The following is a 16,547-nucleotide window of genomic DNA, read 5'->3' as shown; positions in this document are numbered from 1 at the left end:
GAGTTTAACTGGCTAATGAAATTGTCTCCTCCATGGAGGTTATTTGCTGTTTTGATGTTTTAGGATTCTGAGGAATTTCTTCTGGTTCTTCGTTCCAGAAGATGACAATATGGCCTCTCTCCTCTTCCACTTCGTTTATCATGATTTCCTTTAATTGCTTGTTCCACGATGCAGATTGCAGTGTGTACTTTACTGGTGCCTTATAGCTTGATAGATGAATCTGTGTTTTTCTGTGTCTAAAATGATGATCATCAAGTTTCAAGAACAAAAGGCTACAATTTTTCTTACAGCAGCTGAAGTTTCAGAAGTGATTCTCTCCTTTCTTTATTCAAATTTGAGATTGGATAGCCCTAATCCCCCCCTGCACTTCCCTTCTTATTTCTAATACAAAGACTATCAACACTGAGAATTTGACAGAAAATAAAAACAGTCAAAAGAATTGCTGCAAATTATTCCATAAACAGATTCCAGGTAGCATTCATCTTTGAGACTCTCAAGTTCTTTAACCTGTGTGATCTTCGACTTCAGAATCTGGACCGCATCTTATCCCACACTTGATATCACAGCGGCTCGTAAGTCTTGTGTTTGATTGAACGCAGCCGGTGGTACATGCGTCCATGCAATCAGAAGCATCAGACGCTACGTTCTCAAAATGAGAAGCGACCATGCTCACAATCAACACTGCAACCAATACTTTCCTCATCATTGTCCTTAGCTCAATCTCTCTCTCTCTCTCTCTCTCTCTCTCTCTCTCTCTCTCTCTATGTTTGCTTTGTGACCCCCCTCCCCGCATTTCTTTTTTATAGATGTCGTGTTAGATATTTTAGAGTTTCGTAATATTAAAAAATATTTAAAAAATAATATAGTTGAATACGATTGTTTATTAAGAATAGTAATTAAACACAAGCTTTAATTAAAAGTTTTGTACTTTGAATCTTATTTTCTAACTTTTAAATTTTATAGAAGTTTTAATTGATTTTTGATTAGGTTAATTAATTTTAAATAATATATATTAGATTTTTTTTTAAAATGCAATTATTATTCTAAATAAAAATTATGAACAAAAAAATATACTAAAATATAAAACTACGTTATTTTATAAATATTTTCTTAATATGTATTATTATCCCAAAATCTTTACCGAACCATGATATTTTTTTAGAAAAATCCATCATCTATCTTTTAAAAAAAAATAATAATAATCAGCCATCTATGTTGAATGCTTACGCTGACAAGAGACCAAGGATAAGGTTTTGACTAATACACTGTTATCGAGGGCGGCTGCTATTATACAGCTGTAGCAGTGCGACTGTCGGTGGTCGATTCCATCTTCGAGGTGTAACGTGGTTGTTCTATGTGCTAACCCTATCCATATTTATTATTCTATATTTTATTTAAAAACAATATTGTATATTTACTGTATATATAGAGTTATTGTTTCGTAGGCATAGAATATTTATTCTATAGACAATACTGTAGCGATTATGAGAAGTATTGTTTTTTATTTTTTAGTCGTGTTGGGATCCAATAAAAAAAAATAAACTGACGAGATAAAAAATTAAAAATTGAAAAAATAAACAAAATCCCTTTTCTTTTATTTTATTCAGGGGTTTCTTTTAAAAAATATATTAATTTTTTTATTATGTGTTTAATTTACGGAGTGGTTTTTCTAATTCATTTATGATTTTGTTTTTATCTTTTATATAAAGAAAAATATGTTTTTGAAAATAAAAAAATATTTATTTTTAGATGATATTCTTAATATGTATAGTCTTACATGCTATTTTTTTTATTTATTTAATTTAATGTTAATTTTTTCAAAATTTAATATCTTGATCTATATTTATCTCTCGGTTTTTCAAATTCTATTTTTAGACATCATTAATAATTTTTTATTGATTTATTATTATACATAATTTTTAGTTTATTTAATTACATGTGTCCATAAATTTTTTAATTTGTTATATTTTTTAAACTATTAAAATATATTAAAAAAAATTACATAAATAATTTTTATAAAAAATAAAAATATTTAACCCACCTGCTAAGAACTTTTTGACCATGCCAGGCGCCGCCCATATTTGCAAGCTTGTTCTGCCCATGGGCCTGTCAATCCATTTTACACCTCTGCCATATTAGGTCGAAAGGTTAATGGAGTTTTTGGAACTGGCTGGTTTGCGCTAAAGCCACCATTGGAGTTTTTGCCTGTATGAATGGGATGAAACAGTGTGTTCGTCCCTTGTTTGCTGTGGACCGAAACTCAACATTCATAGTTTTTTGTTTTTCCAAGAAAGAGCACAATATTCATAGTTGATGAGCAAAAGGTTCGTGCTCCTTATTAAAAGAAAATAAATAAATTAAGAGAGTGTGCTCCTTATATCTTAGTCAATGCTATGATTCCTCTCCTTATCTTGCCATGACTGCATGGTTCATTGTTCTTGCTTCACTCAACAATTAGTGGTGTTAATCTCAGCCTTGTCCCTGATAAATGCCCCCTGAACATCCTCTTTAAGCTCCATGAAACGTGTCCTCTTTATTCTTTGTTCATCTGGGGTACCCTTTTCATGGTAAAACAAATCAGGAAGGTCATCCTCCATGAACTTATCGAGCACTTCGGAGCAATTGGGGAAGTATCGCCGGCCCATTTCAACTGCCATCATGACAAACACAGGTAATATGAGAATAATTGCAAAAACTAAATAGTTTGTATTTTCTAAGCCACAAGTGATATTTGATTTGCTCAATTCTGCGACTTCATGGGAATTCAATTGATTCTAGGACTCTCGTAATAATAACACATTATAACATGTCCTGATGCTGGTTCCTGAAGCAGAAGGATTCATAGTTTCCATGTACCTGTTTTCATTAGGGCTTCCATCCTAGAACGAAGTCTTATGTTCTGCATTATTGGTGTCTCATCTAGGTCATCCCCCCTCAAATTCCCGTCAGAACCTTTTGATGCAGCAAGACCAGCAAATTCTGGTGTTGGTGCAGCATGTGCAATGTCCATGGCTAGCTTGGCTTCAGTAGGGAAGAATAATCTTGCAAATGCCACTGTGATGTACACCACAACACTTGATCATACATTTAATTATAAGCGATGATAGATATCCATTTGAATCAATCAAGATCATAATTGAACAAAAGGTGCTAAAGCCATAAATCAATGGGATGCCTTCACCTTTGTGCGCATCAAATGCCATTAAGAAAATCTCTATTTTCATCAAGATTGCATGGTAGATTAGGAGACTAAAATAGAAAGAGCATAAAAGCTCCTATTTGGAGAAGAGCAGACAGGATAGCTAGCAGGACACCCCCAGCACCCAAACCAAGAAATTTAAAGCTCGGATAGAGCAGCAAGAAGATCAGTACTGTTAATATGTAGGTATCTCAACAGAGTATTTGAAGATATCATTCCCGGATTTCTCTCTATGTGCAAGAAAGAGATTTCAGTAAACTAACAAAAAACTTCAGCTTTTGGCATATTAATCTTGAAATTCTTTGGGGAAAAGGCAAGTTAATTGTAAACAGGAACAAAATTATCATGTGCAGAACAATATACCTCTGTTCTCCAGGTATAGCAGCTTCATGTGAAGATCATCATCCATTGTATGGGAAGTGATGGAGGCACTCCCAGCCATTGGATTCCTTCTCATCTCCCTCTCTTAGATATCAATGCATAACCTGTCTATTAAAATATAGTTTTTAATAGAGAAGGTAAGGGTCTCATACTGGTGAATTGAAACCGAATATTAAAGTGAGCAGTGAAATCAAAAGGTGGTAGGTATTTGAACTTGATACCTTTTGTCAATATCTTTAGTTCTTGATTGAAATTCAATTGTTCGAGCTAGGTGTCCTGTCACGTCCAACTAACCATAAAAAAAAAAAAGGTTAAAGAGAAACTGATGTCTCACAAAGTTTTTTGGCGTTGCTCCCAAGGGTATAATGAATAAAAATCTTTGCCTGAAAAAACAGAGTAAATCATATATTTCTTTGAAGAGATGTTGTTGAAGGTTGGGTGAGTTGGAGGGCCATATACTGTCGCACCATTGACTCGCACTGCATGTTATCCATTCTTTGTTTTATCAGGATTTGAAGCAAAAGTTGAGAAGAAAACAGCAGCAGATTGTCCCACATCGAACAACTAAATCTAAGGCCATTCGGTTATCTTCCCACTTGCAGCTTCGGCACGCTTTGGTTAAATAGTACTTAAATCCAATAGCTTAACAAATTTAATTAAAAATAATTTTTAAAAAATATATATAATTTTAATATATTTTTAAATACTAAATTCTTTAAAATCACACTTATACGTGTGCTAACTTTATACTTTAGTTCAGTATTATTTTTCTATAAATATATTGTGTCTTTGTATTACTACTAAAATTAATTCCATGGTCCACAAGGCAGTTGATATTGTTTTACTATATCTTTTATATATTAATAATCATATACTTATATAATTTAACATTATAAAATATATATTTATTTTAGTTATTTTATTATCAATAACATTTTCAAAAACAATTTTAACTAAGCATCTCTTAAATATTTTTTATTCAACTATAATTTCAATCACAATTAAAAAAGACATATTTTAATCCAAATGAAAACAATTAAAAATACTTTTTTTTAATTTATTTTTTGCAACTATAAAAATTAACGCAATGACAAATACACTTGAAACAAAATTTCTGTTCCCACATCGGAAACCATCAGAGAACAACGACCGTTCTAACAAAATACCACCGCTAAAGCACCGCAGCCGCTCAGGGTCTTCCTCGTACCTTCATTTTACTCTCCCCTTGGATACTACCGGGGCTCGAAGCAAAAAGACGGACAGAGCGTTTTCCTTAGGATAAAAACACCTAGGACCGGATTTGTCCCACATCGAAAACGAGTGAAGAACCAATAGATTTAATAAATTGTTCTAGGAGCCCGTAACAATTCGACCTTATTTGAATAGGATCGGTTTTACAGGATCGTACCTCTGTATCGTGATCGTCTTGGCTGTGGAGGATCGTTTCCTAGTCATTGACTTGGCTGAGAATGGTCATGCGGTTGTCTAACAGGTTGCTTTTTTAATTTTTGAAACTACATGTAGTTAAAATTCATGTTGCAAACACCAAAGAACTAACCAAAACTTTTTGAATACTTTTTGTATTCTCGTAATTAGAGTATCCACACTCATGCATGAATATTTTATTCTTATTTTTAAAATTAATTTTTTTTCAATTTTATTCTTATTAAATTTTATAATTTTTTGTAATTTATTTTATATAAAAATATTAATATATTAAATATATAACTTGTGTTATGAGAAGATATTTTCGTATAAAATCCATTTTGTTTATGGAGGTTATTTGTTGTTTTGATGTTTTAGGATTCTGAGGAATTTCTTCGTTCCAGAAGATGACAATATGGCCTCTCTCCTCTTCCACCTTGTTCCACGATGCAGATTGCAGAGTACTTTACTGGCGCCTTATAGCTTGATAGATGAGTCTGTGTTTTTCTGTGTCTAAAATGATGATCATCAAGTTTCAAGAACAAAAGGCTACAATTTTTCTTACAGCAGCTGAAGTTTCAAAAGTGATTCTCTCCTTTCTTTATTCAAATTTGAGATTTGATAGCCCTAATTCCCCCTTCCCTTCTTACTTCTAATACAAAGAATATCAACACTGAGAATTTGACAGAAAATAAAAACAGTCAAAAGAGTTGCTGCAAATTATTCCATAAATAGATTCCAGGTAGCATTCATCTTTGAGACTCCCAAGATCTTTAACCTGTGTGATCTTCGACTTCAGAATCTGGACCGCATCTTATCCCACATTTGATCTCACAGCGGCGCATAAGTCTCGTGTTTGATTGAACGCAGCCGGTGGTACATGCGTCATTGCAATCAGAAGCATCAGACGCTACGTTCTCAAAATGAGAAGCGACCATGCTCACAATCAACACAGCAACCAATATTTTCCTCATCATTGTCCTTAGCTCAATCTCTCTCTCTCTCTCTCTATGTTTGCTTTGTTACCCCCCCTCCCCTCATTTCTTTTTTATAGATGTCGTGTTAGATATTTTTGAGTTTCGTAATATTAAAAAATATTAAAAAAGTGTTAAAAAAATAATATAGTTTGAATACGATTGTTATTAAGAATAGTAATTAAACACAAGCTTTAATTAAAAGTTTGTACTTTGAATCTTATTTTCTAACTTTTAAATTTTATAGAAGTTTTAAATGATTTTTTATTAGGTTAATTAATTTTAAAAAATATTTATTAAATAATATATATTAGAAAAATATTTTTTGAAATGCAAATATTATTCTAAATAACAATTATGAATAAAAAAATATTCTAAGACATAAAACTAAGTTATTTTATAAATATTTTTTTAATATGTATTATTATCCCAAAATCTTTACCGAACCATGATATTTTTGTAGAAAAATCCATCATCTATCTTTAAAAAAAATAATAATAATCAGCCATCTATGTTGAATGCTTACGCTGACAAGAGACCAGGGATAAGGTTTTGACTAATACACTGTTATCGAGGGCGGCTGGTATTATACAGCTGTAGCAGTGCGACTGTCGGTGGTCGATTCCATCTTCGAGGTGTAACGTGGTTGTTCTATGTGCTAACCCTATCCATATTTATTATTCTATATTTTATTTAAAAAAATGTGGGAAAAATATTGTTTATTTACTGTGTATATAAATTCATAGCATAAAGTTTTTATACTATAAACAACACTGCAGCACTTGTGAGAGGTGTTTTTTTTTTTTAGTTAACAAGGATTGCTAGGTCGTTCGCTACTGTTGCCACTAGGATCTAACTATTGCCACTATATGGGGTTGGGTCATGCGGCTCATAGAACCCATTAAATGGTGTTGGGTCCTGCTCTTAGTAGAACAAAACAAATCAATGCTGGGTCATGCCTAGCAAGACCTAGTATATGAATTTTTTTATATTTTCTCTTATTTTTTTTAATATTATAATAAGAAAAATACAATAATGAGAGTTTTATTATATTATATAAAAGTTAGATGAAGATAAATTCTTTTCATTTGAAGTTACGTTGAATTTTCTTATAAAAAAATATTTGTTTTTATGTTTTAAAAATACTAGTATATTAACAATAGTGATGAATATAGTATATGCATAATCTATTTTAATAAAAAAAATTTAAAAAGAGTAAAGTTGTCTCACCTAAAGAATTATGTTATCTTTAATGGACATAAACGGGAATTCATTTAGTAATATTATTTTTAAAAAGAAATCTTGGTAATTGTATTATGTTATTTTTATTGTTTTAGCTTAGACTAAATGATTTATATATTTTAACAAACTTTATTAATACTCAAAAAATAGTTAAATAGTGGCATAAAAAATTTATATGTGCATATTCTTAATACATGTTCAAATATAATCGCAATGAATTCTTTAAAATAAAAACATTAAAAAATTTACAATTATAATATTATCATATTAAAGTTGATGGAACTCTAAATAAATTTTTTATTCACATCATATACTTTATTTATTTGTATTATATTAGAGAATTTGTTTACAATAAAATCAATTACAAAACAATTCATAAATATTATAATATAATATTATTTTAGGTAATATTATCACGATATTGGGTTTGGATCCGTAGCCAGACCTATGTTTACTAGGTCCTACTACCCTGCAAGACCCCGAGATAGTAGGTCTTGTACCCAACTAGGAGGGCCCAACCAAGGTTGTCAAAAACGCTTTTTTGACACGACACGGAACATACAATATAAACTCGAATCGTAAAATCGTAAAATCGCAAGTAAAATTTTTTAACTAAAAATCGTAAAATCGCAAGTAAAATATTTTAATTGAAATCGTAAAATCACAAAATAAACATCCAAACATCTTAAAAAGGCAACTATTCAGCACAGATTGCAAATCAACAAGAGACATAGAAACAAAAAGTGATTGCAAATCAACTATACAGCACACATTTGCATGGCAGGTATGGGGAAAATAGAACTGTCTTAGGAGAACCATAGATAATGGGGAAAACAGTCTCAGCAAAGACAATTGTATTCTTCTTCAAATAGGCAATTACATGGCCATAAATTTCCTAGATTCAAGTTTGAAGAAACCATAGATGATGGGGAAAACAGTCAGAAGAAAATGTCTCTGTCTACAAAGTCAACAAATAAAAACAAAAGAAAATACTTGGAAAGTATGTAATCTCGGATCTCACAATAAATCTACAGCATGAAGTTGAATGTAAGAATTGGAGTAGAGGTTGTTCGAAAATTTGTTTCTCTCTAAGATTAAATTTAGCAGACACTTCCCAATATTCATTCCTGTTCAGCTCAGTTTTTGAAATTTGAATATCAAGAGATTAAACACACTGCATTCGACCTTTCTCTTTTGACAGAAATTTTCTCCGACCTCTCAATTAACATCCTTCAGAGCATAATAACTGGACAAGAATACACTATGTAATTGCATATGCAAACCCGACAAATAGTATTAATGCCCAACACATAGAATAGAAGTTGCCAATCATTGACTTTGTTCCAGCCATAAAAGACAAGAACATGAACTTACCAATTCCAGATTCAACCTGTATTCAACAAGGTAAAAATTGTACAAGCCAAAGTCTCAGCAAAGACAAAGAAGCCAGACAAAGACGCCAGGCAAGGCTCTTAGCATCAATTGCCCTGCTGCCACCAAATACAATGCCAATTTCCAAAGGAATTGAAATGTTTGTTTCCCAGTATTTAAACTACAAAAGTATGGCAGGTGACAACATGTAATCTAATGATTTACAATTCACAAAAAGGCAACAGAAGCACTGCAAAAGGCATTCCAATCCAAGACTGACCTATCCAGTAATACACATTGAGAATTAAATGCAAAATATAAAAAACCTTAACACATTGAAAACCAGCAATCTTAGTTACAAGAAATTACAACACACAAAAACAGCAAGCAAGAAATTAAACAGAGCCCTCTCGTATAAGAAATTTGACATGAACTGCCACACACACACACTCTTTTCTTTCATTCACATTTGAAAATTTTCATACTTATCAACAGATGCATGCATTTCATCAACACGTCTTGGACTCTCAAATTTCAACGAGAATATAATATTTCAAGGCCCTACTAGCTAGTAAAACAATGAACTTGACTGGATAAAAACACAAACAGGAAAAAAACTAGTGGTGGAAAAAGAAAACCAGATCCATGGAATTGCCTTGGCAGTGAACTTACGAGGAGTTTCCACGTTCATACAAGAATGCAGCAGGCTTTTCTTGTGTCCCAGTACTGAAAATAAAGTAAGGCAGTCCAAGAGTGCAATCCTGGCTGGAATGCTTCGTTGTCTATGCAAAATTGCAGAATCTGCAACACCAAAGCAAGCAAAATCAAACACAGATTCAGAGCAGTGCAGCACAACTCCCCCTTTGAAAAAATACCCAGCACTCCAGCAGCAAACCAAGTAATAGTAGAATACCCAGAAGATAAACACAGATTCACAGAATACCTAGATAATTTTTGTCTATAATCACCACCATTAGACAGAAAAAACAAAGCTTGGGATTGGGAATCAATTCTTACCTTCGTCTCGCCAAGAACGCTCCGGATCGGGGGAATGTGATTTTTTAAATTGCCAGGGAAAGGGGAAAGGGAAAAGGAGTCAGGGAGAGTGGGAGAGTGGGAGACGGGGACTTGGAATTTGAAAAAAGAGTGGTCACTGGTGCTGCGGTGCAGTGGTGCTAAGTCAAAGGAGCATTTGCAATTTTGCATTTCTAATTGTCTGCAACTCTGGTTACTCTGCATTTGTCATTTGGTGAAACCGTGAAACGGTAGTGAAAGTGAAAGTTTTGGTTAACTCGTTAAAACGTTATGTTTTTTACGTTTTTTATGAGTCAACCCGTTTTTATGCGAGTTTGATCGTGTCAACCCAATTTTGCAGGTTTTTGAGTTTCAACCCTGATTCTACATGTTTTTTGTGTTTTAACTCGTAAAATCGGACAGTTTTACAAGTTAAAACGCATTTTTAACAACCATGGGCCCAACAACATTGGGCAATGATGGGCAGGAGAACCCAATAGCATTGGACCTTGTTGTCAGCAGAACTCAATAGTAGTGGGTTGTGCTCCACCAGGACCCAGCAACAGTAGGTCCTGCTGCCAGCAGAACCTAATAGCGTTGGCCAGATCTGTTTCATTTAAAATTCAGGCCTGCAATTGCCTCGGAGTAAACTGGTTGACCTGTCGAGACAACCCGAGTTTTAAGTTGATCTGACAAAAACCTAATAGAATCTTTTTTTTTTTTCAAATGTGTTTTTTCTCATACCCAAAGACCTTTTTTTTCATATTTTTTAGTTGGTTACTAACTCATTTCAAAGTTGACTATATAAATACTTAAAGAATGTTTAATTTTTTCAATGTAAGATTTGAAATCTTAATATATATATATATATATATATATATATATATATATATGTTTCTCCATGTGGGATAAAATAAATTTTATTATCTTAATTAATTTAGTGATATATCTTAATTAATTTATTAAAAAATAAATTATTACATGTAAAAATGATAAGAGTATCTTCCCAGCAAATTACTTGGGTTGGACTGCATAATGATAAAAAGGAGCAATCGTGGAAAGTTTTATGTTATTTAAATTGGAATTAGTGTTATATTGTTAGTTAATTTAAAAAAAAAATATAAATAGAAGAGATAATAAAATTTATTATTTATAAAAAATAATAAAAATATCTTCACAGGAATTTTTTTCTATATAAAATGGATTCAATTAATTAACTAATTGAATGTTATTAGTTACTATTTAAATACTATAAAATTTATGATATTGATTAGCTAAGCTACTTTTTTTCAAATTAAATAATAATTTTTAGACAAATATCAAATATATCTATTAGATTATTATCAATTTTATACTGGAGTTATTTTTTATTTTTATTTTATTATTAAATTGTTTTAATTTTCCAAATAATTATTTAGGATTTATGTTAGAATACTTAAAGGTAAACAATGACATCAGTTTTTACAAAGAAAGTATAATTGAGATGAAAATATAGACAAAAAAAACTTAAAAATTAACGAAAGTCTTTAATTGAGAATTCAAAAAAAAAAATGAAGAATAGAAAATTAATATTGAAAATATTATGAAAAAAATAAAATAAAAAAATGTCTTTGAAACTGTAGCTCTAAACTCATTTATATTATGAATTGAAATAATAAAATAATGATTTTTCCCTTCTCACCAAATATCATATGGCTTGTCTATTAGAGATAATAGGGTCTTATTATACATTTTTTTTGCATTGTAAAATTACTAATTTACTCTTGAAAACAAAAAATATTGAACTAACTTAAAATCACAAATTCTTTAGCTAGCATTCATGGGCTTTTTCATCTTTACATTTTGATTTTTTTTGTTGTTATCAGGTTGAATAATAGGCATTTTTATAATTGAATAAATATAAATATTATTATAAAAAAATAATTAATGCATGAATTGTATACGCCAATGCGTGGATTGAAGCCACGTCATTTAAGCATCACATGCAAGGTGGTGCAATGGTCAAATGGTGGGTTTCATGACTGCATTTTAATTGTTTCAGTGACCCCTTAGTTCATGCGCAATGCTTGTAGCATACAGACCTCTAATGTGGTACTGACAATTTTTTTTCATTATTTTCACTTTACTTGTCGATTTTAATGCTTCAACCTCCGTATTTTCAAAACAACCAATCAATTTAATTTTCCTTTAAATTTAGTTCTTGTTCTTGATTTATAAAATTGAATTTTTTTTTCCAACTTCATCTTTATTTAATTTTTTTTTATCTGTAAGATTTGGTTTTTGGTCTTTTTATTATTATTTATTTTGTTTTGAATTATTTTTTTAATTGAATTTATTTTTTATTTTCACCCCTCATCATTTAATTTTATTTTTTTACGTCAAATATGATCCTTATTTTTTATTACTATTTGTTTTACTTTGGTAAATTTGTTAGATTTAAATATTTTTTTATGATTTTACTATTTAACATTAAATTAATTGGAAAATAAGCTTCTTGGTTGAACCTGGATTTAGGATTTCATGGGTTATAAATTTGAAAGACTAATCTATATATAAGATTTGCATGAGGTTGCTTAGTTTTTTATTTTTATTTTTTAATCTCTTTGTTTTAGTTTCATCTTTCAACATTTATTTTATTAGAAATTAGGCTCTGTTATTTTTATTTTCTTACCTGCTTCTATAAGATTTTTCTCTAGTTTTGAAAATGACTCGGATTATCTCGAGTCTTTTCTATTACTGTTCTTTGTTAAATTTAGCTTTTTAAAAATAACTTTATTTTTGAATTAAATTAGATTAATTGATTCAATATAAACACAAAATGCTCGCTTCATTGTATTTTGCTTGGTTTGTTTTTTCAGGTCGTTGCTATGATGGCGTGTGCGACATCCTTTTGAATTTAGAGGTGAGCAAAAAAACCAAAAAACTGAGAAAACCGGAAAAAAATAACTGAAAAAACCGAAACATGAAAAAAATTAATTAAACTGGTTAGAATTTAAAAAAAAAACAGATCGATTTGGTTTTATAAGCCTGAAACCGAAAAAACCAAACTGAGTCAAACCGAAAAAACCAAGCCAAATAAAAAAAAACCGAGCCAAACTGGAAAAACCGAGCCAAACCGGAAAAACCGAGCCAAACCAGAAAAAAACCGAGCCAAACTGAAAAAAACTGGTTTTTGTTCTAAAATAACCAAACCGAAACCTGTTGTTTTGAACCGATTTCAATTCAGTTTTGGTTTTTTTTAAACCGGTTTGATTTTTTTTTTGATAAAAACATAATTGAACTGAAAATGATTGTTCCTAATTTTGATTTCGTCGTACAACCTTTTGCAATAGTATTATAATCGTCTTGATTAGTTTTTTTTAGTAAAGTGGTGTTTTCTACATAACGACGATGATTTTTTGATGATTTTTTCTTCATTTTTCTTTTAAATATGATATTATCATTTTATTTTTTATAGTTAATTATTATTAATTTTTTAATTATATTATTAAATTAACCAATCTTATTAAACTCATTCAAGTTAATGGCTGTTTCTCAAATTTTATTTATATTTTAAAAAATAAAAAATATATAACTTAATTACAATTTTTTTTTTTTAGTGCATACAAATATAGAATTATGGAAAGAAGAGTTGTAACACGAAGGACACCTGTAGTGTCTCCATCGAGAATAGACTGCAGGCGTGGAGAAGGGGAAATTGATTATCAATTTGCTGCATGTGTTTACAGCAGGGGTGAGAAAAAAATCGAGAAAACCGGAAAAAAAAATAACTGAAAAAACTGAATTGTAAAAAAAAACTGATTAAAATTTTGAAAAAACCAGCCGGTTCAGTTCGGTTTTATAAGCCTAAAACCGAACCCAGACCGAAAAAAAACAAAAAAAAAACCGAGCCAAACCGGCAAAAAACCGAGCCAAACCAAAAAAACCAAGCCAAACCGGTTTGAACCGGTTTTGTCCTAAAAACCGAACCGAACCGAAACCGGTCGGTTTGAACCGGTTTTGGTTTTTTTAAAAAAAATTCGGTTTGGTTACTTTTTTATTTTATAAAAACCGAACCGAACCGAAAATGATCACCCCTAGCTTATAGGGTTGTGATGCTTTTGTGATTATTTGTTAAAGTGTTTTGTATTTATAAATATATTAAAATAATATTTTTTATTTTTAAAAAATTATTTTTGATATTAACACATTATGATCTGAAAACACTATAAAAATATTAATTTAAAGTAAAAAAACTAAATTTTTTTTATTTTTTTTTAAATATTTATAAAATATAAAAACAAACACTTCCCTAAGGTTAGGGGGGAATTCAAGCTTCGGTCGCCTTGTACGCGTAGGTATTCGGTGCCACGTGCTAACCGACAATTTATTTATTACCAACAGAAATGATATAATTGGCGTAAGATGTGGATTGGCAAAAAGAAGGACTCTTTTGTCATGCAATAGACATGGAAAAGAAGTTGCTGGTCCATCCTTTTTTTGTCCCTTCCCTTCCATAGGAAATTATTTGGGTTGGACTGTATAATGATAAAAAGGAGCGGTCGTTGAAAATTTTATGTTATTTAAACTGTATGATAGTGATATATTGTTAGTTAATTTATTTTTTTTAAAAATAAATATTAATGTGAGAGATAATAAAATTTATTATCTTTAAAAAAATAATAAGAATACCTTCCTGTTTTTTCTATATAAAGTGGATTCCGAATGTTACTAGTTAACCTTAACATTTATTGATATCGATTAGCTAAGCTATTTTTTTAAATTAAATAATAATTTTTAGACAAACATCAACTGTATCTATTAGATTATTATTAATTTTTTATTTGAGTTATTTTTATTTTTTATTAAATTATTTTAATTTTCCAAACAAAGATTTGGGATTTATGTTAGAATATTTGATAGAAAACATTAAAGGTAAACAATGACATCAGTTTTTACAGAGAAAGTATAATTTAAATGAAAATATAGATAAAAAAACTTAAAAATTAACAAAAGTCTTTAATTGAGAATTCAAAAAAAAAATTAAGAATAAAAAATTGATATTCAAAATTGTTTATTGAAAACATTACCAAAAAAAAGTAAAGCAGAAATGTGTCTTTGAAAATGTAGCTCTAAACTCATTTATATTATGAACTGAAATGATGAAATGATAATTTTTTTTTCTTACAAAAAAAAAATACATATGACCTGGCTATTAAAGATAATAGAGTTTTATTATAATTTTTTTTGCAAAATAAAATTATTAATTTACTTTTGAAAACAAGAAATATTGAAATAACTTAAAATTACAAATTCTTTAACTAGTGCTCCTAGCTTTTTCATTTTTTCATTTTGATTTTTTTAATGTTATCAAGTTGTATAATGAAAACTTTTGTAATTGAATAAATATAAATATTATTATAAAAAGATGATTAATGCATATATTGTAAACATCAACACGGGGGTTGAAGCCGTGTTATTTAGACAACATGTATAAGATAGTGCGGTGGTCAAATAATAGCTTTTAGGACATCATTCGAATTGTCTCAACAGCCCCTTAGTTCCTGGGCAATGTTTGTAGCATGCGAATCTCTAGTGCAATGCTAACCGCTTTTTTTCATTATTTTCGCTTTACTACTTGATTTTAATGCTTCAACCTCTATATTTTCAAAACAACCATTTAATTCACCTTTCCTTTAAATTTATTTCATGTTCCTTTATTAAAATATATTTTATTTGAAATGATTTATAAAATTGAATTTTTTTTCAACTTCAACCCCCTTCAATTTTTTTATCTATCAGATTTGGTTATTGTTCTTTTTATTACTATTTGTTTGTTTTGAATCATTTTCTTAATTGAATTTATTTTTTATTTTCACCCCTCGCCATTTAATTTTATTTTTTTATGTCAAATATGATCCTTATAATTTTTTTATTGTTATTTGTTTTACTTTAGTAAATTTGTTAGATTTAAATATTTTTTATGATTTTACCCTTTAACATTAAATTAATTGGGAAATGAGCTTTTTTGTTTAACCTGAATTTAAGATTTCTATGGTTATAAATTCGAAAGATTAACCCAAGTATGATAGATTTGCCTGAGACTGCTTAGTTTTTTTTTTCATTTTTTAATTTTTTTATTTTAGTTTTATTCTTTAACATTTATTTCATTGAAAATTAGGCTCTGTTATTTTCTTTTCTTACTTACTTTCTATAAGATTTTTCTCTAGTTTTGAAAATGACTCGGATTATCCCGAGTCTTTTTTATTATTGTTCTTTGTTAATTTTAGCTTTGTAAAACTAACTTTATTTTTTAATTAAATTAGATTGATTGATTAAATATAAACACGAGATGCTTGTTTCATGATATTTTTCTTGGTTTGCTTTTCGATCGTTGCTATAACGACGTGTACGATATCTTTTGATGTTATTGTACAACCTTTTGCAAATGTGTTATAACTGTCTTGGTTAGCTTTTTTCCGGTGGTAGAGTGGTGTTTGCTGCGGCATGACGGTGAGTCTTCAATTGATTTTTTTCATTCTCTTTCCAAATATAATATTATTAACTCATTTTTTATAGTTAATTATTGTTAATTTTTTAATTATATTATTAAATTAATTAATCTTATTGAACTAACTCAAATTAATGACTTGAATTTGTTTCTTTCAAAAACATTGATATCATCTAAATATTTTATTTACTCATGAAAAAATTTAACTCTTCTTGTTGCGCAACGTGGTATACCAATTTTTTTTTTCCTATAAAACATTAGCCAGCTTTGCTTTTTTAGAAACGTTGGTATACCAATTTAGTTATGATTGAAATTTTAAAGGCTTGCTTCTCTCTCTCTTTTTTTTTTTATCAAATAATTAAATTATGCTAATACAGTACAACCGTCCAAACTTTAATTCAGCTATTTTTTTTTTTTATATAGCCAGCATTGATTCATTCAAAGGGATAAT

The 16,547-nt window shown here is 29.6% G+C and overlaps 1 protein-coding gene and 2 long non-coding RNA genes across 6 annotated transcripts in view; 1 reads left to right on the top strand and 2 right to left on the bottom strand.

The window, feature by feature from the left end:
• The first annotated feature begins 19 nt into the window (after positions 1–19).
• LOC127904345 (uncharacterized) lies at positions 20–6,014 on the top strand. Its single transcript, XR_008057402.1, has 2 exons — positions 20–471; positions 5,748–6,014. It is a non-coding gene; the product is annotated as an uncharacterized LOC127904345 (long non-coding RNA).
• LOC7481775 (BTB/POZ domain and ankyrin repeat-containing protein NPR1) overlaps positions 2,256–16,547 on the bottom strand; it is a 124,177-nt gene continuing 109,885 nt past the window's right edge. For 2 of the 3 annotated variants that reach the window (XM_052447387.1, XM_024586227.2), the window contains 2 exons: positions 2,857–3,054; positions 2,256–2,650 (listed from right to left, as the gene is read on the bottom strand). In XM_052447387.1, coding sequence (XP_052303347.1) covers positions 2,448–2,650; positions 2,857–3,054 — 401 coding nt within the window. In that variant the 3' untranslated portion in view covers positions 2,256–2,447. Of the gene's footprint in view, positions 2,651–2,856; positions 3,055–3,562; positions 3,689–3,801; positions 3,924–16,547 lie in introns of those variants that run through there. The other variant, XM_002321759.4, reaches the window with a different exon arrangement.
• On the bottom strand, positions 5,508–9,856 carry LOC112324296 (uncharacterized). 2 transcript variants are annotated; one of them, XR_008057400.1, is made up of 3 exons: positions 9,610–9,856; positions 9,265–9,393; positions 5,508–8,708 (listed from the first exon to the last, which is right to left on the bottom strand). It is a non-coding gene; the product is annotated as an uncharacterized LOC112324296 (long non-coding RNA). The 2 variants fall into 2 exon arrangements; XR_002978060.2 differs by having other exon boundaries at positions 5,508–9,393.

Source organism: Populus trichocarpa, chromosome 15 (assembly GCF_000002775.5).
Source record: "Populus trichocarpa isolate Nisqually-1 chromosome 15, P.trichocarpa_v4.1, whole genome shotgun sequence".
NCBI lineage: Eukaryota > Viridiplantae > Streptophyta > Magnoliopsida > Malpighiales > Salicaceae > Populus > Populus trichocarpa.
This window is presented reverse-complemented; position numbering and strand designations above follow the sequence as displayed.